We start from the raw sequence: 23,931 nt of genomic DNA, 5'->3' as shown, positions 1-23,931 counted from the left end.
AATAGTGCTCAAAAGAGTGAATAAAAGAATTATTTTGCATTTCCCAGTTTAAATCTGTATCCTAAAATGATATACCTTTTTCATTGACCCTTTAATGTAGTGTCATACTTCAGATTGAATTTTAATTGAAAATTAATATGTTATTTTAAATAAATTTTCTTAAAATTAGTTTTAAATAAAGAACTATAAAAATTAAATTGTAATTTGACAATTTTGAACTAAAATTAATTTTTGCTAATATAATGAAACAGATAACTAGTATAAGTTAATGTGACGTCACAGAAACAGGATAAAATATAACTGTGCATGTAATCGAACATGTCACTACATGCTGTATTACGTTGTGTTATGACTTCATGTCCCATTTCTTCTACAAAGTCCGTTATGATTTTTGGTATCTAAAATTAAATCGGCGCAGAGCATTTGACACCTATTACCTGACCAATTATTGACCCGTTCTAATATGCAAATAGTTGATCAATTAATTTCCAAATTAGAGGTTAGCAATAATTAAAAAAAGATATCACTTAATTCGCATCTTATTCAAGTAATATCATCATGAAAAAATCTGCTTACATTTTTCATAATTTTTTGATAATTATTAACATAAACATTTTATAAATTTTGATCAGTATTTTTATAAAAATTCTGTATTTGTTCATCTTTAGAATATAAATATGCAAGCCATATTTATTATTTTTATTTTTAATTTTCTGTACTATTTCAGTGTAATATGTATACAGTCCCCTATTAGTATATAAAATCGTTTTCCCTGTGGTGCATAATGCATGGGCGCGAGAAAGAAAGGCGCAACAGTTGTCCCTGATCAATGTCTATCCAACACTAATTACCCATTACTTACATCTTTTTTTTTTCTTTGCAGATGCACCACCCGATACAGATGAAGCCTGCAGACAGCGAGAATCGGAACGGTAAGCTCTAACGCTTTTCCTTGGTTGCATGCTGCTTTTCCCCCTTACTCTGCTTATGTGTAATTATTTCGCTGTTCGATTTCTCCCATCGTCCTGTTTCACATCTGGCTCAGCGGAATTGCTTCGATTTCGTTCACTCGTACCGACAGGATCGTTTATATGAACCACTGTTCATTAAATGAGAACTCTTACTTTTCTGAAAAGTCTCGTCAGGTGTCGGGTGTTAAAAAGCGGAAGAAATTAGCAGAGATATTTACAAGAATAAATAAAGTGGAGTTCATCTGGTATTCTTATCTGTAACAAAATCTAGTAATCTTTTATTCCGGCTCCAAAGAAGCATGATTACAAGAATTGCACTCCATAGAATCCTATTTGTGCTTCCATGAAGTGTAGCCATGGAAGCACAAATATGCTTCTGGATTTCAACATTAAAATATGCGAAGGATTTTGTTATAACTTTTACCTCTTGCAAATTAGGAGGATGTGAAACTTGAAAAATAAATCATATTGCAATCATGTTTCTCTGGAGGGAAAAAGGAACAGAGCTTTTCTAGAAAGTCTCATCAGGTGTCGGGCGTTAAAAAGCGGAAGAAATTAACAGAGATATTTACAAGAATAAATAAAGTAGAATTCATCTAGTATCTGTCACAAAATCTATGAGTCTTTTATTCCGGCGCTAAAGAAGCATGATTATAAGTACTGCACTCCATAGAAGCGTATTTATGTTTCCAAGGAGTATAATCATGGAAGCCCAAATATGCTTCTGGATGCTATGTTGGAACATCGTTTCAACAGTAAATTATGAGAAGAATTTTATTATAACTATCATTACATCCAAATTAGGTGTATATGAAGCTTAAAAAGATACACCATGTTGCAGTGATACTTCTCTGGAGGGAAAAGAGAAAAAATCTTTATGGCCGTACGTACAACAAAAATTAGCAAGACAGATAATCTTCAATATGGTCCTCCTTATTGAAGACTATATGAATTTAAGTCATACATGAAGACTCTAACAGAATTCCAAATATCTAAAATCCGAAAATAAAAGCAGTAGATACAGTGAAATAACTGACTTTGATTGATGAGTTCAAACATTGGTATTTTATTATAGCAGGTAAGTGTACAAAACATAACACAATTCATTTGGTCATTGGATTCATAAGATATGTGCATTCTTTCCGTAGTGTTATTAGTTTTTCTTTACAGTCATCCTGGTATTCGATAGTCAGCATTGAGTCTGGTTGCATTTAATCAGAATTAATATTAAAGTCCTAGCATATACTGCTGAGCAAAATCAAAAGTACCGTAAAGATTTTTAGGTGGAATTAGAGTTGGAATTTTAAACACTATATTCATTAAGAGAAGATTGGTCGGAACACAGTTCAACATTAAATTATGTGAAAATTTTTATTATAACTTTTACCACATGCAAATTAGGTAGCTATTAAGCTTTTAAAAAATAAAAGAAATGAAAAAGAAAACCTATGAGAAGTGGCGATGTACCAATTTTTTATAGTTTTACTTTTCATGCTTTTTTCAGTAAAGCCAATATTAGCGAATTAACGCAAGTAATAAAATATTTTGAATGACTGCACTATATTCTGCAAAATTATTCTATATAATACAATATTGCACAAACTTAAATGGAGATGCTGTACAGTAATATGTAGACTTGTGCAATATTTTGCGATATTTAACACTGTCAAAAAATATTCAAAAATATTTTGTTAATTTGTTGATAACCATTCAGATTTTTAATACTACAATTTTAAAAAGCTGTTAAGCCTAATTTAAAAAGGAAAAATACTAACATAGAAATTGTTCAAACCAACCTGAAATGTTGACTAGAGAAAAACTAGAATGAATAAGTTTATTTTTCAAAACATGCAACCTGTACGTTTAAATAATTTTTTGTACAAATACGTTTTCCTGCACCTTTTATGAAGAACAATAACATGAATACTGGTTCTTTTTAGTTTTCTTTTGCGATTACATATTTTAGGGTTCTTTTTTAGTTACATGCGACGCATTTTGAATTTCGTCGAAATAAAAGGAATCTACATAATTTTACGCAATTTTTGAAACACTTATAATGGAAAAAGTCAACGAATTAAGGATAGAAAATTTTTCTTATCCAATTACGTCATTTTAATTGCTGAACAGCTACGAAACACGTAATAAAATTAAACGCAAGCGTTTTTTACGATGGCCTTCTTCCTTTTGTGCATTTCTGACTCTTTCTCTTCATTTGATTTTGATAAAAATTAATAGAATCTCTTTTTGCTGTAGAAAACCTTAATGCTGTGTTTATTTAATTCATTATTATATTTTTCCCCAAGGCCTATTTTACATATAGACCTGTTACTACATATTTCAATAATTTAATTACAACCTAGCATATACTTAAAACGTTTGCTGAATATTTTTATAATTTTTCTTCAAAAATGTAAGATAAATTTCCAACTTTTATATACTTGAAATAAGCAATAAAATATTAAATTAAAGTTCAAGCCTCATTCGAATTTTTATTTATTTTTATTGTATATAATGAAGTTAAATTTAATGCTTTATTTAATTTATTAATTTTTTAACTCGAATAAAATACAAAAATTTTACTCTTTATCCTTTAATAAAGCTTTAAATATTACATTTTTTCTTTCGTAACTTACTTCTAAATCTTATAATCTCTCCTTAAAAATTTTAACTATTTCAGTCCTATTCAATCGTGATAGATCAATAAGGATCCTTGAAAATGTTCATATTAACACACGATGATTCCGTATTTCATTAATAAATGTAAATATACAAAGGAAATATTTTTCGAGTTATGACATAAAATCATTCAGGTATATTTTTCCTCTTGTCCTCCTCTCTGTCTCCCTTTCTGAAAGTTTACGTCGAAAAAAAAGTAATATAAGTTTGTATTTATGTTTAAAATTCCATGTTATTTTATTCTTGTTTGCTTTGTATATGATAGAACCAAGTATAAGCATTCAATGATACTTATTTTATTTCAAGAGTATAATTATTTTCTTACCATTTTTCAGTAAATAAGCTGTGGTAATATGAATATTTCCATACCATATAGTTGTAATTATAATGATTATAGAAAATCTTAATAAAATGTCTTTCGCTTATTTTAAAGCTTCATACCAACTTTATATGTAATGCGTAGTCTTTCTAAAAAAGAAGAGTCGGTAGAAATGATAACCGATATTGTGTTATAGATGTATGTAAAAAAATTTAAAAATAAAAGTTATTTTTCATGCCTTCACACAATATGAATTCTTGCTCTAAAATTGCTGATATAAAATAAAATATCAAAATTCACAAGGAGAAGTAAAAGAAAAGACTGTGTTATCGTAAATATTTCCTTTAAAACTATGATATTAAGATTTTACATCTATCTACCAGTAGTCACTTCTTCATAGTTAAAATCAGAAACGTTTTGTACTGAAGTAAAATATTTCAGGTAAAGTAAATCAGATTATATTTAACGCTTTCTAAATTTTTAACATTACTGTAACAGAAATTTTTTCTGAATCATTATAAATGTGAACTCCTGAATCTTGAATCCTGAATAAATGTGAACATCTGAAACTTGCTCATTAGTTTGTATGTGCTACCAACTTAGTGCCATAGACACTTTTCCATTGTCTTCTAATTAGTTTGGTGACACTGCAAATTAGTTCAGTGTCACTGATATGGGAATTGCTAACAAAAAGAAACGAAACTGAAGTTCTTTTATGCTCTGATATGTAAACATTCTCTCTTTCGCCCTATTGACTAAATGTTCTTCTGTGATATCCTTTACCCTTTTGAAACGGAAATAATGTTATATAATAACACAAATTATTTTACGTGTTATATTTAATAAACAAAACGTGCGAGTAAGTGCAATTTGAATGCTTATAATTTAGCATTTGCCTCTTTCTTCTAAAACGTTCTAGTCTCTTGTTATTTGCAAAGAACATTTTATTTTGCGATCTAAAGCTTTTTTTTTGTAACCATGCGATCAAATTTTTGAAATAAAAAATATGTTTAAACATTCTTATAACATCACTATCTTAATCTTAAATTGCTATGAAGATATTTCCTCAGTTTAAAATCAAAACTATATATATATATAATTTTTATTGATTGAAATATTCGCTTGATAAAATCGTTTTCCGATTCCTCTTGCAGTGCAACTATAATTAACTCCAGAATTTTCTATGAGCAGATTGACACAATGTTACAGAAGCTGAACAAATAATGCGTGAAGTTCCCTTGAAATTTCAATCTTCGCCTCATTCCTCCTATATAAACTCTAAAAATTTTTTTATTTAAAAGTGAAAAAATTCTACATGTTGAAGTTCAAAATACTGTATGTATATAATTCTTTATACTATGACTACTTTTACTACTAAAACCTATATCACCAATTCTCCCTCCGTTAAAGTTCTGCCTAATTCTACAAGTAAATAACTTGCTTCAAACGGACGGACTGAATTTTGCTGACGCTGAGTGAAAACTGCTTGAGGGACCCTCGAAATTTCTTTGAACATCTATCCCTTCTGTAAAAAATTTCTGTTCTCCCACTCCATCGGGGAGAAAAGACGAATTATTCAAGCTCTTGTGTGTTCCTGGTCCTTCTGCCTAAAGTGTTCCGAACTGGTAATCTTTCTCATGCATCCTGCAGAAAACAGGAGAAACCCCTATCTGAATACAAATCCATATCAAAGCGAATTTTTTCATGGGCTTTGCAGCGGGATTGGATCCTGCAGCTCCTTTTACTATCTGAGGGATGGAAATCTTATTCAGAATGCTGTCTTTCAGTCGATGCTTCTCCTCTCAAAGGTTTTCTGAAGTCTGAAAGAGTTTGCCGTCAAAATTAGTTTGTTTAGCTGTTTTCCTCGAATGTTTCGTATATCTTCGCTATTCCAGGAGGCTTCTTTTTCCTGTGAAAAGAGTTATCACTTCTATCCACTCTTCTATGTTTGCGAGGAATCCGCTCACAATCAAAGGGGGATTCTTTCAGTAGAGAAGTTGCCATAAAAATGCTTGAACGCCTTTGGTTATGAAACGGAATGATATACATCTATTTTTAACGTGTTACATATTCTGAAAGATTCAAATAATTCAAGGTTTTAACTCAATATCATTGATTTCTGTGAGATTATTTCAAATTTCATTTAATTTTGGCAGTGATATTAACGCATATTATTTTCAAATATTCAGTAAATAAAAGTCTTAAATGTTATTCACTCGCTTAGCAAACTTTTATTTAATATAATTTGTAAAACGCTTAAAAATGTGAGCTACCCTTATCTTGGTTGAACATAAACAAATAATCTAAAATCATTAAAAAGGAAACACTAAAAGATAAGTAAATAACAATGATCCTTGTGGTTTCATTAAACAATCATTTGTTGTAAGCAAATAAATGGAACAGTGTGTGATGGTAATGTTTGAAAAGTGCCATTGTAAATTTTGTATTTATTCTTATTTGAATAGCGCGATCGTCAAATATTTCAACGAAATTTGTACAGAAGTGTGGACTTTGATTTCGAAATGTACGTTTCATTTGCTTTCATAATTATAGAAGTCCATTTGTAAATATTAGTCTGATAATATGAAACATTATCACGATGCATACAAGACAGATTACTTCTTAAATTTAGCAAAATTTCTTAAATTCGATAAGGGAAAATGGCTATAGATTGTGAAATCATAACAGCATTTCATTAATTTGAAAAATTAATAAACTTAGTCCTTAAGATATCTTAATAAAAACAGTTATATTCTTTTAAATTTTTCCTATGATTTTTCTGTTGATATACACAATCATAACTATGTTTAAATTTTATAACTTGATTATACAAACTCCGAATATGATTTTTGAAAGAAATAACTAAAATAAAAGATATCTAAATTTATATCGTTAAAAATTTCTGTTATTCATTATGATTGAAAATTAGTTTAAATCCTAGCATTAAACTTAAACGGAAATTAAAAGTAATCATTCTGTAAGATATGAAATTAAAATATGTTCTCAGAAAATAAAAAATAAAATAAAAAATTGATTTTAAAAATAAGAGAAATAAATCCGGTTTTGATAGCTAATAATTGGAATTTCGAGAAACAATCGATACTATTTTATTCGGTTCAATTTAGTGACAAACTCAATGCCAACTAGTCTCTCTAATGAATTCACTGTAAAAATTGTGAAGGGAGGTCATATTAAAGTAAGTTTAAAATGTGAAATAATACAAAGTATACTTAAAAATTTTTTTAATGAAATTCAAAAATTAAAATGATATTTAGAAATTATTTCTAAAATTATATAGTAACCTAATGAGATTTCGAATTCCAGATGTTTTTTTACAGCTTGCATCACATGAAATACAGATATCGAATTTGTATAATAGTACAATTGTTAGATATTATCAAAATAATGAATATGTTTTTGTCACAATAATTAAATTATATGTTTTGAACTCATTTATACAATCTCATGACAGTTGCTCTTTCCTGTCTATCTCATAATGGATTTAATTTTAACGAGTTATTTAAATACTAAAATTTTATATCATCATTTTTAGTACGACTAATTTAAATGCATCATTTTAAAAAATTATTTAATTCATTTTTTATAACACTGCAATCGCTTTTAAACATTTTTAGTTGTTGCCATAGCAACAGCATTATATTTGACTACGTGCTTGAATTGTTGAATGCCGTACATCGCTTCTAATTTAAAGTTTTCAACAATTTTACCTATTTTCAAAATATATGATGTATTAAAATATGAAAAATTAATTGAGGTAGGTATTTTTAGTGCAATTACATATAATTCATAAATTTTTGATGCTTCTTTTTTTTAATAAATGATTGATGAACCATTAAATTAAACAAGACATTATATTATGCGATAAACAGTAATTAATCTGGCGGTAGAAAGCATCAGATTCTGAGTAATTGTTCTAATTTTTCTTTATGATATTTTATAAAGGAGAAGGATATTTAAAAAGGCTTTCATTAAACAATAGTAAATAAAGCTTAATACTTCAATGACTATAGCATCAGATTCTGAGCTATTTCAAAAATAATTTAAGTATTTTCAAATTTTATTTCTGTTTTAAGGTATTTGACTACGTTCGGGATGATTTTTTTCAAAAACGTAACATTAGAAATAGATATGTTTTTGAATATTTGCATAAAAAGGATTGAAAAAAACATTTATAAAACCAAAATATACGATTTAAGTGACTTTTTAAAAAAATTGAAAAAAAAAGACTAATAAGAGGTATAAAGCAAAAGTCTTCTAGTTTAGAGGTTTATCAAATGATTTGATTAAAATTTTGCAGATTGCTTACGAAACATATTATCTAGTTCCTGAAATAAAAAAAATTATCTGTATTTCTTTCCATTCTTTAAATACTGGAGTTCAAATGATAAAAAACACGAAATTTCCTATTTTTTCACATTGTAAAGCACGAAAACAATTATAAAATATTTATAAATAAATAGATTACTTATTCTCTAGTTGAAAAACTACAGAACATATTGAAGAATTATTATACCAAATATGAACAAAAAATATGCATTAGATTTTAATTTATGAGGTTTTTTCGTAAGAAAATTCTATCAAAGATTAGAGTTTGAGAAAATGGCATCTAAAAAAAGTAAAATAGCATTAAAATGAAAGTAAATGCAAATATAAAAATCAGTGTAACTTTCGAAAACAAATAGACTTAGAAAAAAATTCTAACGATTCTATAAAGAAACCTGTTCAAATATTAAGAATATTAAATAAAAAGATTCATAATTTCGCAAAAAAATTGACTTTTCAACATAGTCAACTTTAAATGAAAATATAAGACTTCCCGAGCAAAGCATATTATCCGCTTATCATCAAATTATAGTACATAAATGTGATATTAAACTGCTCAATATATAACAATCTCTTTCATTACAACAGAAAAATGATTAGTTCCCTAAATAAGACACATTTCCAAAAATCTTTATTTCATAATCTATTATTAAGTTAACATAAAAGACTTCTGAAGCAAAACCTTTCATCCACTTGTCTGCATATTAATGCAGAACTTGTCTGCATATTAATGCAGACCCAGATAAATGGAAGCTAAAAGTGCTCCGCATATAAAAATCTCGATCAATACACTAGAGAAAATACTAACGAGAAACCCAGAAATATTGCTGAACAGAGTAATCAGACTAATCTGCCATCCACTTAAGATTTACGTGCTCCCTTCTTAGAAGAAACACCACTGAGCATTCCTTTCAGGGTTTCTGTTCAGCAAAACTATTCTCGAATCTCAAGCTATTTCCTGCTTTATTTTATTACTGGTGCGTAAATATGATTCCGTGGAAAGAGCATTTAAGTGGCAACGTTGGGGCTGAGTCCCCAGTGTCGATGACAACCCACACAAGTGGTCAATTTGGCAAAAATAGCCCACATGCAAGCCTCGTAGTACAATCATTTTTTCATGGTAACGTCCCTAAGACCATTTGACCATTTATGGGGTTTAGACGATTATCTGCTTGTGAGTCTGTATTCATAGTCGTTAAGAAGGAATTACGGAAGATACATTTTGTTCGCATTTCATAGTGTTCCCATGCTTGGACACAATAAGTTTTAGATATTGCGTGATCTGAAGATAAATAGAAAAGAATCGTACTTATTTTCACAAAAAATTTTCTTTGTTATGTCATTTTTCGAAAAATTTTCTTTGTTATGTCATTTTTCGAAAATTTTGAGGGACGGGAGAGGAGTTAAATACATTTATTTTAACGCAATTCAAAGGATTTTTTTTTAAGTGCAACTTCAAACTAAATTTCAGGAAAATAATTTTAAAGAAAAATGAAAAAAATAATACTTTTTCATGGTGTTTCAGAGTCATTTTTCAATATATCAGTAAAATTTTAGCATAAAGAAATTTGATATTTTTTAACTTTTTTTAAACCTAGCTCATTATATTCATTTTTGTTATTAATCTAAAATTAATTTATTTTTTCTGAAGGGTATATACTTTAGTTTTCTTTAGCAATAGTGATTAAATCTTTTTTTTTTAGTTTGAAAAATTAAAAAGAAACGTACTTCTAGTAATGCTGTTTGCAACTCTTTTAAAAAGTGGATATATATACTTTTTTCATAATGATTTTTTTTTCTTCTTTCCTATAGATGCATATTTTTGAAATAGCTTTTTTCTTTCATTTCGAAACAATAGCTGATCAGCTTGTTGTTTAAAGTAGACTGTATATGATTTTATTTCATTTTTTTCTATTTATCAATTTTTTCATGATATTCTAACACTATTGAATATATTATCTGTATATTTTGAATAAATAAAAATATTTTTTCCTTTATTAATTGCAACTCATTGGGAAAAAAAATATTTTTTTACGAATAGGCCCATTTGATTATTTATTCCATTATGTTTTCGAATTTCAATTTACAGACTATTGTTTCTCAAAAATAATGAAAATGACAACAATGCTAATATCGCTAAATTCTCTACCGTTATTTTTGCTTTCATAATCGAAAAATGTATTATTTATAACACATTCCCAAAAGTCTTCATTAGGAAAAATTATATTCCAGCCATATTAATTTTTCATGCATTTCAAGGGAAATGAAGTCACTCGCTGTCTGCCTTAGTTGTTATTTCGTCATTATCTATAAGCATCAAATTGTAAGAAACCACATAAATTTATTTAATAATTTATACATTAATTCGTGTAAGCATGTTGCATTTACAAATGCATATGTTTTTGTATTATTATGAATTCATGGAAAAACTTCGAGTTCAGTGATCCTTAATTTTATGGAAAATATAACTAAGACAAATCCCAGGCTTCCTGCCATAGGGGTGGCGCGTCTTCCCCGTGATCTGGGCGTCCCGGGTTCGAGTCCCGGTTCGGGCATGGTTGTTCTTTTTCTGTTTTCTATCTGTGAGGTATGTGAATGTGGCCCCCTGTAAAAAGGAATTGTGCAAGCGAATGGGATGCATGAAGTAGCTAAGTCAATATACATTTATTTGAACGTGGAAAATGAAATAAATCTTTAAGGACTTAAATGCATTTTAATAATTCATATCCTATTGTTATCACTTTTAGAAAACAGCGATTAAAGGCATCTTCATAGCATATAATATTTTAATTAATAAAAAAACGATTCTCAGAAAAATATATATTTTGCAATAAATAAAGGTATTAAAATTTTATCTGTGTAGTATATATATTTCTATTCAGTCCCAATCTTTAATAACTTTCGCAATGATCAATTATGCTTAAAGGCCCATTAGCAGACCTCGTGTTATAAATTTCTTTCACCGTTATGTTTCTAAGCTCTTTGACTATTGATAAAATATTTTAAAGGGAAACAGAACATTTTTTTGCATTGACATCATTATTAAAACTTGCAGTGTATATCACCTGCATTTTTTTCTATATAAGTCACTGAGCCATCATTACTTGGATATAAGCAATCGTACGAACCTCTCAATCCAGTCGCTGACACATTCCATCAACCTTTATACTTCCATTGCCAGTATTTTTGTTCATTGAGTCTCTTTCTTTTAAAACCACAATTATAGAGGATGACAACTAAAGTTTTATTGAGAGAAAAGGTGAAACTTCTCTTCTATGCAGTTAATAAGAGCTGAATATGGCTAACGTTTTTAACAGTAATTAATACTTACAAATAAAATTCAGTTTTAAAACCTTTAATTGATATTATATGTTATGTAACTTTGTATTTAAAATAAAATTTTGCAACGAAAAATTCCTGCAGGTGAGTGTACGATGCCTAAATCTAACATGCTCGTTAATGGATAACGATGCTTTATTCTTCAAAAAAAACAGCATATGCGAAAAGCAACAACGCACTAATAGATAGCGAATCGCTAACAAAATAGGAGCAAAATACAACAGCGCTCAGTTGAAAGCAACTGCAGAAATCGCTTCACGACCCTCGGCTGCGGAAGAATTCGCATCCTTATTACTTCTCATTTGGTACTCTGCTCATATGCCCGCCTTGACAGGGTATAGAAATTTCTATAAAGAAACCTTATCTTGTCTTCCTATAGAGATATCACCAAGATTTCCGTATATTAAGAGTCTACATTTTTGTCTCCAGATGGATGCCAGGCCGGTGCGTCATTGACTCAGCATCCATTTAATATCCATTAGTATTACCTGTATAACTCTCTTCCTTACTAGGAGAATACCTACGCAGGAATGCAATATTGCAATTTTGCATCCCTTTATTAATTTCTTATTCAGTCAGTAATCCAAAAAAGCTTAAAAGATCGTATAACGTCATGCATCATGAAAACAAATCTCAGGCGTTCATGTTCCTTAGGTATCCAAACCCCGAGTTACTAGGTCAATATGAAAGTCGTGGTCCGTTGCCCAAACAATTATTTATCTTTTTAACTTTTCTTTCTCCTGTCAAAAACACGAGCACTTTATTTTATATAATTTATGATAATTTATTTTGTTTTATCTAATTACCTTTTTATTACTTTTAAACATTCATTACTCGTAAATATAGTGTTTATGTTATATTTTTTTTCCTTCATTTCTTTTCTCCTCGATAATATCCACTGCCAAACCTTTGTGCCATAATCTTTTTTCCCTGATACAATTTTATCATTCAGTCTAGTGTAATATTGTCGATATAATAGCAATTGCGAGAAGTAATAATAATAAGTATCTGTGACACAATCGCTCGTAACTTTCTGTGCACTTTCAACTTAGTTGGCACTAAATTCAGAAATATGTTTAAAAAATAAAGATGGGGAGGGAAGGAAGGCGAAAGAATATTATAAATTGTATTTCACATTTATAAAAAAACGAGTTATTGTAATCGATCTATTATATTTTCTAATTTTTAAAAATGTGAAATTTTGCTTATTAAAGTGTTTGCAGGATTTACAATAACTTGTTTTAACTATATCATTCAGCTTAATTATTTTATCAGCTCCTTTTTAATACTTTGTCTATTTTCGTCTGCTTCTGCTCTTTATCTATGGATAAGAACAGAGGAATTCTGTGGATTAAGTAGCGTACATTCTTTTTCATAACCATGGAATAAATTTGATAATGACATTTTTTAAGTGAATTTCATAAATCATTTTGGCAATAAAAAACATTAAATCGTCAATAAAGAAAGAACATGAAAAATTCATATATTTCAGATTTCCTATCGCAAATGTTTTTCACCGACTTCTTTTCTCCTTCTTCTGTCACTTGCTATCATCAAATCATCTAAAAATATATATAAAAAAAAAACATATATGCTTTGGAATTCATTCCTTAAGATGATATAAGCTCAAATAAAAAATGCATTGGTTCAAGATAATATTATTATCTCCTTCACATTTGTTTATTTTTCTATTGCAGATATTTATATGCATTTTTTGCCATTTATAATCTAAATATCATTTAAAAGATAAGCAAGAGGAACACTATTTAGAAATCATGTCACTGGATAATTTCAACGTAAAGAAACAACCACTGGCTTAAACTAATTTCATTATAAAATCTAAAACGATATTTTGTGCTCAATTTTGTCCTTTTCTTTTTAGTTCAGCTTTATGCTAACAAATTGCGAACTCTCGACGTTTTTAGCGGTTTTGCTTTTGATCGCAGTGTGACAATTTTACGTCATTCGGCGGATGTCATTTCGAGTTTCCTTCTCGTCCAAGCTTATCTGTTATTTAATAGCTGAACCGTAATAACCGCGTCGTTATTATTATGACTGTAATAAGCAACGGAATGTTCATCAGTTCACAAGCCGATACGTGCCCATTTTAATGGAGAACGTCTCGGTGATTTACACTAACAACGTTCCCAGTTTATCTCGCACTGCGGAAGTAGAACATCTACTCAGAGAAAACAGTTCCACTATTTCAGGAATGTTAGTTTGTCGGACAAAAGTTTCAGATTGATTTTGTTTTTGTTTTGTTTTTCCTCTCTCTCTTTTTTAATCTTGTTTGTTGTCTCGAAGCGATGGTTTCGTGATTACTTTCGGCCGATTTGTTGTTGTTACTTTTTTTAACTTAAGCGATTAAAAGACACTGCAGCGAAAGCTTTTTCTTTACACAAAGACATTTTATATAAGTGTGAGTATATATTGAATTCGAGTCTTACGTTTTCTTATTTCTAAGCCGTTAGCTACAAATTGAAAGGATCTTGTATTATAGTAAGATGTTTCCAAAATTATCCTTTCATCAAGAAAAAGACGGAGGAGAAGGCAGAAAGATATACGCTTCCATTATTAATGAATTAAGACATGCTTTTCGTGGCTAAAAAACTTAAATCGGATTACGAAGTTGTGAGTTTTACCATTTGAATATATTCTTAACCAGCATTGTTCAATAACTGTTAGGCCAACGAGTACTTTAGCAACGAATCATTTGTTGCAGTTGGACTTGGTATCAGAAATTCTCCAGGTTTCCTTCCAAGTAAAACACAGATGTAGGCTATTTTCCCTTAAATTATCTTCGAACGGGAAACATTAAAAGACGAATTATAATATAGATATATATATAGTAACCGTCATCCATTTAGTCAGTACAAATTCTGTACCAGTGGAATTTTTTCCTTTACACACGAATTGGTACATATACTGAATCACTGCGTTATAAAATTTGAGATAATCATAGAGTCCAGTTCGATATCGGATAACTTCCTCAGCTGGACTCCAAAGCTTGTTTTCCGAACACTTGATAAACATAAATCTTTTTTTTACTTTTGCGGAATTCAAAAGAATAATTGCAATTTTACCCTCCTGTGATTTAAGATTAATTTCTGTAAATGGATTCGGCAAGGTAAATAAATGAGAAAATAGATTTAAATTATTTCAATGATTAAAATACTTATATTTTTAAATCATATTTTGAATCCCTTTATGTTACTGCTTAGCTGAATTTTCAGCTGAATAGGCTTTAAATGATATGCGTAATCAACATACTAGTATAGCATCAAGTAAAAGTTCAAGCATCGAAATAAAAAGAATATTGTCGCTTTATAAATGGTCATCTTTCTTGCTATGGAAAACTGAATGAGAAAATAATAACGCATATGTGGTTCCTCTTGAAAAATAATCTAAGAGAACATATTTTCTTCAAATATATGTAGTTTCAGTTTTTTTTCTAACTCAGTATTTTCTCCTTTTCCAGCGGAAGAAGCCTTTTTTTTATTCCATTAGTCATGGTATTTTACCTTATACACTTACCAATAGTACTTCGCTTAACCCGATTAAAAAAATCGCATCAAAAGATGTTATGCTGAGTTTTGAAAATATCCAAATGAATTTGTTTTAAAGTTTAGAAAAGCTAAATCTCATGAGAGTGCCATGAGTTTTTAATCGCCATCATTTATTTCTATTAACTTTTATTTTCATGTTAATCTCATTTATTATTTATTGAAGTTACTTTTGTGTTGACTAAATTTTGAACAAAGAGAAATTTTTAAATTAAAAGAATTTTTCCTTGGAGAGATTTCTTGCCGTGAGAGAAGAAGCTCTCTTTTCAGATTTTTAATATCTAATTTATTCTTTCACACGGTAATGGGCATTTTCCCTTCACATTACTTAATGAACTTAAATAATAATAAACTCCAGTGTTTCACAAATGCTGTGTTATTCACTTGTTTTTAAAAATATTTTCATGCCCGACATCAGCTTTAATAAAAGGAAAAAAGCGAACTAATTTAATATGACAATGCTGCTATCGCATGTTTCCTACCAAGAGATTCTTTTACGCTTCAAATCTTATTCACGTTTTTTAAAGAGAATTTTAAGAATTTTTGATTAAGATGAAATAATCCGCTTTTTCACGTAAGAATGAAGTAATAACTTTTGTTTAATAATTTTTGCGCTATTCAGTCATTTCTCTTCGGTCAATTCTGATATAACATTATAATTATGAAAATTTTAAATGTAATGTGTCGAAAAAATATAGCCTTTACTATTACATTTATTTGTATTGGCAGCATGATCATATTTTTCAATTCGTTTTATTTGTTGAGACCCAAGTGCTTGGTTGAAGTAGGTGCAATTTGCTAAATTAAATTGAATTTTTTAAAAATCATCATTTTTATAAAATAAAATTAGTTTTTTTTTTTCGTTAATTCAACAAGTTCCATCTGAATTTCGTACATAGGAGTTATATTTCTTATTATTCTTTTAATTAAAAAATTCATCATTATTCAAAAATTAATAATCGCTCACTTCATTCAAAAGAAATTCTTCCAGGATTTAATTTATAGTTTATTTTTAAATTAGAATGGAGAATAATAGAGGTGTAAATAGGTAAAATGCTTACCACCCTGAATTCGGTTTCTTTTTGATTTTTGAAAAATGCATCCCACAAATATTTAAAACGCAATTATTCCTCACTTATTACCTATTATGTATGTTATATATATAGTTTGTTATTAAATTAGAATGGAGAAGCATGGAGGCGTAAATAGGTAAAATGCTTCCCACCCTGAATTCGGTGTCTTTTTCATTTTTGAAAAATGCATCCCACAAAAAGTTGAAACACAATTTTTCCTTACTTATTACCTATGAAATATGTATGTGTTAGAAATCTTACCTATAATTCCTGAATAAAACAAAATTCCACTTTAAATCAGAAAACCCTTGAAAACGCAATTCAAGAGAGCATAAACCACAATTTTTCTTCTTTTTCTATAGTTTTATAAATCTCGCGGTTTAAGTAGATACGCAAAATTAAAGTAATTGCTTTATTTTATTGCATTTTGTCTAATATGAATTATGCAGACACGCAACCAACGTACGTGTTTCATTAAAATGCTAGAATGAGTTCCCAGTTCCGGTTTTTTCCGCCATTTTTATTATCCCTCGTACCATATCCATAAATTAAATGCCCCCATTACGTTTAAAATTACACCGGAGCAGACATGCAGGGGGAAAAAATCCAGCTTCCACCTTTTCACTTCTTTCTCCTCTAAATTTATATTTAAAATTTATATTATTCGAGTTTCGAAGCTAAAAGAGTTCCCGAAAAACCATTTGAAATCAATCATCTTAAAATGATGATTATTATCTTCTAGAAATCCAGCCTTCTTGGTCTTACGATCCTCGCAAACAGCTTTTCCCACCGCAGTGGAACGCTCTTTATGGTTCCCTAGAGTACCTAGTACCACGGTTACGTACAGCTTTTCATTAACACTGACTTTAAATGCAGCCACATCTTAGTCAAGTGGATTAAACTCAGGTCCGCCACTTTACAGCTCTTAACAATCCTTTTTAATCTGGATTAGTGCTCCGCGTGGATTCTCTAAAAACATCTCGAGATAGAAGATATGAGATTTTGCTAATGTCGCTGTATTTCACAAAAATTTCTCCCAATTCCTGTTCTGTACGAGGTTGTGGTAAAATGAGGTGGCGACATTATCGGTTGTTATTTATTTCTCATTTGGCGCCGTGGCGCTCTTTTAACTACCTTTATTATTCATATTCCGCTCTTTTTCTGCAAGTCGATGGAGGAGGCTATTTCTGTTTGATTTATTTTTAATTTAAGTATCATATATCTCATTCTTGTACTTCTGGCTGAATGAAAAAAAAGGAAATTAATACACTCCTGGTACAGTTCAAAATTCAATTCCATTTTGCTTCCGACGCGGTAATGTTACCGATTTATCATATCTAGAATTTTACAGCGGCAAGTAAATAATTGTAATATAGTGCTACATTTTTCTTACCGTTATTTTTTGAAAGAAATGTATCTCACGTAGGTTGTTTTAAAAAATTTTAATCGTTATACGGAACTGAAATGGTATTAATTTGATTTATTTTAATGATTCCTTTTCCATTCAGCTTGACTGTTAAGGTCCTTATACTTTATGGTGACTGGTTATTATCTACGTTTGTGACAAAAAAGCAGTTAATATGAACTCTTCATTAAAAATCGTATTTAAATAATGTTTGACATGCTATGAAATTCTCGTTTCTACAACGAAATTATACATTTGCTAGAGTACCGAATATCACATTTTAAAATTATCAGAGTAATTCTTTAAGTGGATTTGGTATTTGCACAATCGTGGATTTTTAAAGACTTTGAATAATCATTTTTAAATATTAATTGATTTACATAATGAAGTTCAATCTAATTTCATTATGAGAAGACTCAATATTGAACTTAATGAAATCGTAATTTTTTCCTCGGATGATTTGAGATAAGAGCTCCTTAATGGCAGGTTTATTTATACAAAATGGTATTATTCTTTTTTAACTTTACTTGGAGGATAATATTCCCATTTTTTTCAGAATATTACTAAAATTCTTTTGAAAATTATCTAATGCATAATCTTCTCATGAGGAATACATTTCTGGTACAGAAATATTAATTAGAATTCTGGTATTAGATTAGTATATTTCGCGCTTCTCACGTAAATCCAATTTTTTACACAAAATGATATTCCTCGCTACCTTTTATTATTACCAACTCACTGACTCTATATTATTACTTGTCTTGTTTCCTGTTTCCAAATATATCATTTAGGGATTGATTTTTCTCTCATTTCTTGATATACTCGAGAATTAAAAGTTTGCGCACCTGTGTGTTTGTGATGATAATACACTACTTTAATTTTCTCAGAATTTAACCGTCTGTTAATCATTAATTACAATTTATTGCGACCCAATGACGCCGCCTGTTAATGAGTTTCGAAAGTAAATAAATCTCTAGATTTAAAAATAAATTATTTTTTTAAAAATTCTGCCGTTTTCTTTCATTAATAAAAACATGTTTTTAAAAATATTTTTAATTAGATTTTTATACTGAAATTTTAACTCGAGAACATCAGTTGGCAGATTGCCAAGTCTGTTCCCTTGACTCAGTAAAGAAGAAAATATGTGAATGAGTAAAACAAGGGGGAAGCATTCGCTTTTTATTCAAAAATGCATATGAATAAAAATGTTTCAAGCTGTACGAAATAATTGAATCTTTACTTTTTACACATGAATATTTGATGTTTTAAATCATTTCTGCCCAAAAAGGACTTTATCTATTTATCTGCCTTGGAGGTATGAAAGAAAAAAATTCTCTTCCGATTACAGAAAATCATAAATCTCTCAGTATATTATCAAATGAATATTTTATCAAACTTTACTTATCTTCTGCCTTCTGTTTTGTCGTTGGTTGAAAACAAATTTCTAGAAATACTTACTTGAATTTATTGGCGCAGAAACCAACTATGTCATAACATACCTATGACCTGATATGACCAACCACATGGTAAGATCATTCGTGAGATTTTTTTTTGACTAAACTACTGTTATTTTTGAAGAAAAATATTACGTTTTACTTTTCTTTTACTTCATTTCATTGTTTGTATATGACTTTACAAATGCAATTGAAGACCTTAAGTATTAGGATGTATCGAATAAGTATAGATTTTTAAATAAGTTGTTCTATAAAATCGTACTCGGTGACAAAAGTTCTCATTTAACTAGTACATGACTGTTAATTTTCTTCAGAATTTCTATATTTCATTTTCATTTCCGCAACAGCCTCAAGATTTTCTTTTTTAACTTTAATTCATATATTTTATAATTGTAATTTTAGCGGCAGTTGTCTTTAATTATATTAGCATTCAATGACCTAACCATCCAAAGTTAACAATTTCTTTAATAATAAGTTATTAATTGTACCATAAAATACTAAATATTAATTTCTTTTTACTATTATAAGTAAATACAACTCCGAAGGCACATGTCAAATTCCGACTTCAACCATCCCAACTCCTCTATCTTAGCACATTAATTACATCTCTTTATTACTTTAAACACGTTTATAATGTGCTGCAATCTCGAAAGCCTTTATGATCGCCCTGATGTTCAGACGATGCTATTTTGCGATCAGGGAACAATGGCCTAAAGTAACAGCCACATCCTATAGATATCCTATAGGTATTTTGTCAATATTTAAATTATATCCTGTATTTTTTTTTTTTTCATTAGCAGGAAATATTTTTAAAATCGTTGAAAAGTTTGATTAACTGGTAAATGCTCGCTGTTGTTTGCCATTTGACACAACAAATCTTTGAAGTGCAGTCTGGCTAAGTGTCCTGTCAAATGTATTCAAGTGTAATTTGTCTAAGTGTTCTATCAAATGTATTAAAAAAATCGCATAAAATTAATATCACAAACCACCCAATTGCAAGTATCTGGAAATCTCCTTTTCGAGATGAAATTTAAACCCTCCACTATGCCTTATATTAATAGCTGTGTCATTGCGTCCGATCACTAAAATTTATATAAACTTAAGCTTTGGCCAGTGAAATTCAATAGCGCAATTTCAATACTCCATGCTCATCCAGGAAGTAGTAAAACTTGTCCAAAATAGAACTTTGAAAAACTGAAATACGCTCTTCGACTTTGTCCTGGCTATGGAGACGATCATCTTCCGTTTTTACCATCACCCCAATTTTTGTCCTTAATAACTGTCAAAGTTACTACATAGGAGAACTGCCATTCCTCTTCTTAGCGTTTGTTGAAGAAAGTGAATTTACGTCTAGTTTTCGGTTTCTTTCTTCAGAATTTGTTTCTGCCGATGAATATTTGAAAATGCCTATTATCTTTTTTACAGTTGAGATCCTTAAATGATGTTCAACAAAGAGGATGACTGTCAATCCGCCACTTCTTATTTGTGGCACAATCTTTCATATGCTGTAAACTTTAACCTAGTTTGGAATATATTTGAGTGTCTTTATCAAGGACATCGGCCATATTGTTACAAACTTAAACATTTTTCTCTCCTATCTCAGTCTTAAAATTGTTAAATATCTCAGATTTTGCCAGTTAGAGCTTACTGAGCTGTGAATTTTTTGAAAGCTATGTCTTTCTCTTTCCTTTCAGAAATTTATCATGCTGTTGAATTCTTTGTAAATCACCAATGCCATTAATCTTTGCCGTCTCTAGTCTGTTATATATTACTGTTCTTGTAGTGGCGCTTCACATGATTGCTCCAATCTAAACAATTAAGTCCATGCATTTGCATGCAGCCGTATCAATGAGATTTTTTGCGTCTGAGGATTTCATTATATTCTGGAAAATGTTTGACAAGGAGGAGATTTAAGTAAATCTAAAAGCTTCACGTGTTTTGTTTTTATCAAAACCTTGCATAATGAATTACTGGAATTAAAAATTTACACTAAATTTCTTCTATATTAACAATAATATTTTCTTAAATGTCAAAGACTTTTGTTTGTAGAAACAACAATAATGCAGCTGAACTTATTTAGACTTCCAATAATGGAGCACTTAACTTGAATTCGAGTCTAAATCATAATTCCAATTTCTAAATAAATTTAGCTAATCAATAAGTAAGTAGACGATAATTGAATAAATTAAAAGCCAAGAATACACTTTAAAAACTTAACTGAAATACACACAAAAAAATAAATACCCTAATGGAAAGTGCATCAAGCAGACAACAAGCTGCAGGGGAAGCATATTTAAATTAAAAAGTCGAATTGTCGAAAGCTTCGATTCCCGCGAACTTCCCATTCTTACTACACATCTTGTCTGCTTTTGGTACATTCGCACTCTAAAAAACTTATTAAAACCAATGTAATTGGAAATAATAAAGGTCAAAACTGTAAAGATGAAACAATTCAATTATTTTTTTATAATAACTGGAAATTCGAAGCTTTTGTTGGAAATGAAGTGCGAAAGTTTTGAAAAATTGCAGCGGTGATAAGCTAGTCGATAGATAACTTTTGACACCTAGAGCGTTTACATGGTGCAATTATTAATTTTTCAATCCAACCTAGTGAGAATATATATATTTCTTTAAAATGAAATAACTGAGCCTACAAATGCTGTTTTAAATAATTGGAGATCTTCCTTATTAACAATTTTAAGGCAGAAGTAATTACTCCTTAATTGAAAATATTAAGTTTCCAGGTAATTGAATGTTCCGTTTAAAAAAAAAAAAAAGATCAGATTCTTCATTTACCTTAAAATTGTTTTCTGCCGTATAAACTGCCATTTCCATCACAATCCATCTTCATTTTTGAATATTTGATTATTTGCACGAAAAAAATTTAAAAGGTGTACAGTTAAGATTCAAGGCAATTTCAAAACTTTGAAATCAGAAGCCCTTCTTCTGTAAAAGTAAAAAACGGCGAAAGAAAAGAAAGAAAAATCGTTTTGTCCCTGGCGAATTAATTGTCTTATTATGGATAAACCCCAGAAAAAGGAAAATAAAGCTTTTAGCTCTCAGCTTCTAGTGTTAGTTGATCACAACTTTCCATTTTACTTTCTTATAAATTGCTGCTACTTAACAAATGCTCTAATCATTGTGTTGGTGGATTACTCGCTCTTTTGTTTCTACCAATAAACAGTCCCTTTTTTTTTCTTTTTTTCGTTTCAAACTTACTGGGGCTATTTCCATTCTTATTTCTTTTTTCTTTCCTTTTCTTCATTTCGAAATCAATTACTGGCGTTGATTAGTTCGTCACTTTTGGGTAATCTGGAAGTAATGACTGGTTTGCGAAAATTAGAGCTGCTAGCTTTTAGCTTGCAGTGGAAAGAATCATTGACCGTTAATACTGTGCTTTTTAATCGGCTTTTTTTTTCTTTATTTTTCTTTTTTGAAGGATTAAAATTTCAAGTGTAGTTTGTTGCTAGGATTATATCTATAATGATTTATTCCTTATTTTTTTTCTTTTTGATTTAAAACTCTTATTTCGTTTGATTTAACTGGACTGGTTGAAAAAATTTCGTCGCCTCTAAATAAGTGATTTAAGAATTCCACATTGATTAACTTATTTTGTGGTTTCTTCGAATAATGATTGGGAACAGAATCCAGGAAAATGCCATTATAAATTTAAAAGAAATCTAAAAAATATTTTGATGTGGAGCAAAAATTGTTAAAAAAAAACAGATAAGACGTTTTCAGCGAAATTAGTAAATGATCTTTATCACTCAATCTTCTATTTCATTTCTTTTTTGAGCTGAAGCGAATAAAGTTTATAATAGTTTATTTTGCTAGTTGCATAACAGTTTGTGACAGAAAAATTATTTGCTAATCGTTTAAAATTCCTTCGTTTTTCTGAGAAATATTACGCAATTATTTAAGAAGCAAAAAGTCTTAAATAATTAAGGATTTCTCAATTAATTTTTTTAATTCAAACTTTTTAGAATTTTTTTTAACATTTACATTCTATTTATTATCATAGATAATTTTTTATAGTTCCATTCTCATATTTTTAATAAGCATTTTCTTTTTATGATAGCTTTATTGTTTTACGTAATGTAAAACGCGTCATCAATTTATAAGCGAGTATATAAGTATAATTTGAATGCTAAGTTTGACAGAACTTTTACTCGAATATAACAATTATTCTATTTCAAACCTCTGGGTTTTAAACTTCTTTACAAAATTGCTTTTTGTATTTGCTTCGATTTCTAAATCATTATTGTTTTCTGTTCATTACCATTTCGCATATTAAACATAAATGTTAATACTAAAGTTATTTACAAGTATTAAAGTTATATATTACTAATCTCCATTGAAGAAAGCACGTTACCTGAAAGAAAGGAAATTGTTTTACTTTAAGACAAGAAAGAATAAACACAGAAAAAGATAAAATTTAAATGTACATGTCATGCAAATCATAACTGAAACACTTCACTCTTTTTTTTAAAATTACACTGAAAATTTTTAAAGATATAAAAAACTTTTTTATAGGATTATTTCAATATTTTTTTTCTTAAAAATTCGCTAATAAATTAAACATTTTAGAAGGAATTATCAATCTATTCAACAATTTGTAACTTAAAATGTGATTTCGGACCACATCTTAGATAAAAAAAAAATTGCTTTTGACTGTTTTACTAGACTTGGTCACTGCTTTAATCTTGACTATAAAAACATTGCTTATACATACACAAAAACTATAATTAAACTATCAGTCACTGTTAATTGAATAAAAATCCCACTTA

General features: G+C 29.1%; 1 protein-coding gene across 8 annotated transcripts in view; it reads left to right on the top strand.

Annotated features, from left to right (window-relative positions):
* LOC129960317 (CUGBP Elav-like family member 1) overlaps window positions 1-23,931 on the top strand; it is a 1,029,875-nt gene that overhangs the window by 853,619 nt on the left and 152,325 nt on the right. For all 8 annotated transcript variants that reach the window (XM_056073674.1, XM_056073675.1, XM_056073679.1 and 5 more), the window contains one exon: window positions 884-932. In XM_056073674.1, the coding sequence (XP_055929649.1) occupies window positions 884-932 (49 nt within the window). The remainder of the gene's footprint in view (window positions 1-883; window positions 933-23,931) is intronic.

The sequence above is a fragment of the Argiope bruennichi genome, chromosome X2 (assembly GCF_947563725.1).
Source record: "Argiope bruennichi chromosome X2, qqArgBrue1.1, whole genome shotgun sequence".
In the NCBI taxonomy this organism is placed as follows: Eukaryota; Metazoa; Arthropoda; class Arachnida; order Araneae; family Araneidae; genus Argiope; species Argiope bruennichi.
This window is presented reverse-complemented; position numbering and strand designations above follow the sequence as displayed.